Here is a 3,544-nt window from a genome sequence, read left to right on the forward strand (position 1 = left end):
CCTATCTAATCCGACACACGCTCTCACCTGGACACAATAAAGCAGAAGACAAGCCCAAAGCCCCAAGTGATAATACTAATGCAACTTACTTTAAAATAATAATAATACTGATGCAACGTAGTTATTTTGATGAGATACTCCCTGTAATAGATTATGCATGTGAGTACATGTAATTCATCATCCATTTTATTGATTCCCTGCAATTTATAGCCTTGGTTGCTACAGAGGGACAAAGTTCACAAACTATCCTAATATAATACACAACAAAGATCTTTTAGAGACTTCAATGGCCTCATTCTTCTTGCCGTCCTTTTAAGTTTACACCACATCGGCGGGGAGTCGCACCACAAGTTGTCCGCCAAGGATACTGTAAGATCAGACGAAAATAAACATTTTAACCAATATAAAGAGATTTATCATTCAAGGCATGTTGCAAAATTTATGCACAATACCCACCTTTTGACATAGTAGTAGCAAAAATCTGCCAAAATGAAAGTCTGGACAATCTCAGAGAGCAGGACCAAACAAGGCCATATTCCACGTCCCAACGCTATCAATAAAAGCACTCTCGTGTCGAATAACTAAGCAAAGGAACACACTCAGTTAGACCAAACACATTGATGTCAATATCTTAACCATAAACTAAGTATCGATGCCAGTAGAGCTCAATACCTGGATAACCCAATGTGCAGAACTCAAGAACCGAGCAAGTCCCAACGCAAACACATAATGTGCGGTGAATGGTTCAATGATCTGAAAAAAGGGGCAAAGAGGAAGGCCACATATTCAATTAAGTTTTGGTTTAAGATCAAACCATCCAATTAGTGCTTGTCACTTGCACCTTACCTGGATGTTCTGCATGAGCCTTAGCTGAGGCAGGACTGATATAGCTTCAAGGTAAACACAGAAAGCCCAGCAGATTCTGTTGAAGGAAATATGACTTGTTGTAGGATGAGCAAACAGCGACAAAACAGCGCAGGGTATCACCTATAAGGAAACAACGATAAGCATATATCGATGGAAGGAGAGGAATTGCAGGATTTTAAGGGACTTTGCTGCTCAAGCCACAGAAGATTAATTATTCTTAAGGCTGATAATGTAAACCTAGCTCTGTATACTTGCTCAATATGCAAACAAAAAGTACCAAAATTTATATATAAACTCAGTATGAAGAAAAACTCTCTGAAACTGGAACATATAATCCATAAGTTTGATATGAAGGCTTACCACGTATTGAATCTTAAAATTGTCTTTATCCTCCATGTAAGTTGACATCAGTTTAAAACGGATCATATAAATAACCCAAAGGGTTGACACTAATGTTGCCGTATCAAGTATTGTATGTATGTCATATTCCATGACAAAACTGCAGTATAGCCGAACAGCTAAAAATAGAGCTGTTAGTTCCTGCGATTTAAGGGAAATTCCTGCCAAGAGATATAACATTAAGGGACTTCAATAGTAAGAGAAATCGAAAAGCCAACAGTTGATCTCAAATGAACTATTAACTATGAACAAAAAATAACATGTTTCCTTTCCCCTAAGAAATCAGGTAGCTAAAAATAGGCCAAGGATTCCATTTCTTACAACATAAGAGGCATATATAGCCACAAAATATACCAGTAATCATGCATGGTGAGATTAAATATGCCAAATTAAAACCACCCGAAGGAACACTAATCAAACAAATTGAATTTAAGGGGAAAAAGGAGAGAGAAAAATGGTGTACCAGCACAAGTTTTCTCTTTGGTAAGCTTGTAAATAAGGACACAAGTACCCAAGGCATGAACCACCTCGGCAGCAACAAAAAGGTTGTTGTGATCTTCTACGACCATTCGCAAAAACATGATAGCCGCCATGGCTGAAAGAAGGGCTAAAAACAACTTCATCTTCGGTGGCTGTCGTCGGACCCATGAAGTGACCGAGAAGATCGGACTCTTGGTCTTCATTTTTGAGGTAGTTCAGTTGGAAGAGTGTGGATCACAGGAATAGGAAAGTGGCTGTATACACTGTATGGAGGCAGTGGAGGAAGAGCTAAACCATGACACACAATATCCAACTATGTATTTCATAAATTTCAATTACAAGGGAGTAGTTGAGCACTTAGATTTTGTGGTGGGTAAATAATAGATATGATAAGATTTTGTTTGTACGCTCACTATTATTTTTCAGACATGTCAGCAGCCCAACTAAATAACATATCAGAAAAATGATGGAGCAATTTTCGCGTGCAGGGAATAGGTTGAAGAAGATTATTGTTTTCTTTTAAATAAACTTTTGAGATAATGAGAGAGAAAAACAACACTTTTTTTTTTTTTTTAAATTTGAATGATTAATTGATTTCAACTATTTTAGATGTGGTATAATAATGCGAGATTCTTTTGTTATTGTTTCTTTTTTCATTTATAATTTTATCTTGACATTAAACAAAATAATTAAAAATTATTATATAATAATTGAATAAAATATTAATATATTTATATATAAATCAATTCTCTATATGTAATCATTCCTTAAACAATTTTTTTATATAAAATCTTTTCTCATCAAATAATTTTTTTATATAAAATGTTTTCTCACTCACATATAGGGTGCGATAAAATATGATACCATTTTTTAGTTTTGAACTTTTGGCATGTTGCATGCTAATAGACTTTAAGTTTAATAATTAATTGACATTTTAAAAAATATTTGTTATTAAGAAAAAAAATGTTAGAATATGATTTATAATCTTATTATTTATAATTTCATACTTTTTCATTTAAATTTAATTATATTTTCACGAATTAACTTACCTTAGTGGTTAAAAGAATCATTGTTGTTCTTAGAGGTCATGGGTTCGAGCACCAGCGATTGCAACAGGCTGATTGAGTGTTTATTGTCAAATAGTTGAAAAACTTTTCATTTAAGTTTCTTTGAGGCTTAAATATAAAATAATGTCCAAATTATATCGTTTTTAACGAATATGTGCCTAAATTATTTTCTAAATGATCTCGGTGTCTTAACGTTACAAACGCTACCACTTTAGGTGTCTGGACCATCAACGGTATTAATTTTCTCCGTTAAGTGACACATGTCATAATATGATAATTTTGAAATTTAATTTTTAAAATATTTTAAATATTATTATATTTACTAAAAAAACTAATTTCTCTTAAATTATAAAAAAGCCCCAAATCCTAACCCTAACTCATCACAATCACCCTTTCTGCCCACATTCATCGCGACGACATAGTACATACCATCTTCCTAGTCATACATCGTCGTTGTTTCCGTCGATGAACCATCAAAATCTATGCGATTACAATTTTCATCCTAGGGTTCGTGGGGAATAAAACGTCTATTCATTGTCGATTGGTTTTCGATTAGTCACGATTTCATAGGGATTTTGGTCATCGGGGGAGGTGAGGTCGGGTGGAGCTTCGACGATGGAAAAGGACGGTGATCGACATGGGTTTAGGGGTTAAAATGAAGATTTTCAAAGTTTTGAGGTTATTTCGAAATCTATGTATTTTTGTTTTAAAAAAATTATAATTATAATTTG

At 34.0% G+C, this 3,544-nt stretch overlaps 1 protein-coding gene across 1 annotated transcript; it reads right to left on the bottom strand.

Annotated features, from left to right (window-relative positions):
• Positions 1-298: 298 nt before the first annotated feature.
• LOC120164814 (ER lumen protein-retaining receptor erd-2.2-like) lies at positions 299-2,013 on the bottom strand. Its single transcript, XM_039174464.1, has 6 exons — positions 1,730-2,013; positions 1,228-1,427; positions 847-987; positions 673-753; positions 457-581; positions 299-367 (listed from the first exon to the last, which is right to left on the bottom strand). The coding sequence occupies exons 1-6, from the start codon at positions 1,947-1,949 to the stop codon at positions 319-321; spliced, it is 816 nt and encodes a 271-aa protein (XP_039030395.1). The 5' UTR covers positions 1,950-2,013; the 3' UTR covers positions 299-318.
• Between the last annotated feature and the right edge of the window lie 1,531 nt (positions 2,014-3,544).

The sequence above is a fragment of the Hibiscus syriacus genome, unplaced genomic scaffold, assembly GCF_006381635.1.
Source record: "Hibiscus syriacus cultivar Baekdansim isolate YM2019G1 unplaced genomic scaffold, ASM638163v2 tig00111543_pilon, whole genome shotgun sequence".
Classification (NCBI taxonomy): domain Eukaryota; kingdom Viridiplantae; phylum Streptophyta; class Magnoliopsida; order Malvales; family Malvaceae; genus Hibiscus; species Hibiscus syriacus.

What these genes read in the sequence shown, in the direction of transcription:
- LOC120164814 (XM_039174464.1), bottom strand. Translation starts at nt 1,949, where the DNA reads ATGAAGACCAAGAGTCCGATCTTCTCGGTCACTTCATGGGTCCGACGA. An exon ending in ATTTTAAGATTCAATACGTG is followed by an intron (nt 988 to 1,227) that starts GTAAGCCTTCAT and finishes GTTTCCTTATAG; the next exon opens with GTGATACCCTGCGCTGTTTT. An exon ending in GGCTCATGCAGAACATCCAG is followed by an intron (nt 754 to 846) that starts GTAAGGTGCAAG and finishes CCCTTTTTTCAG; the next exon opens with ATCATTGAACCATTCACCGC.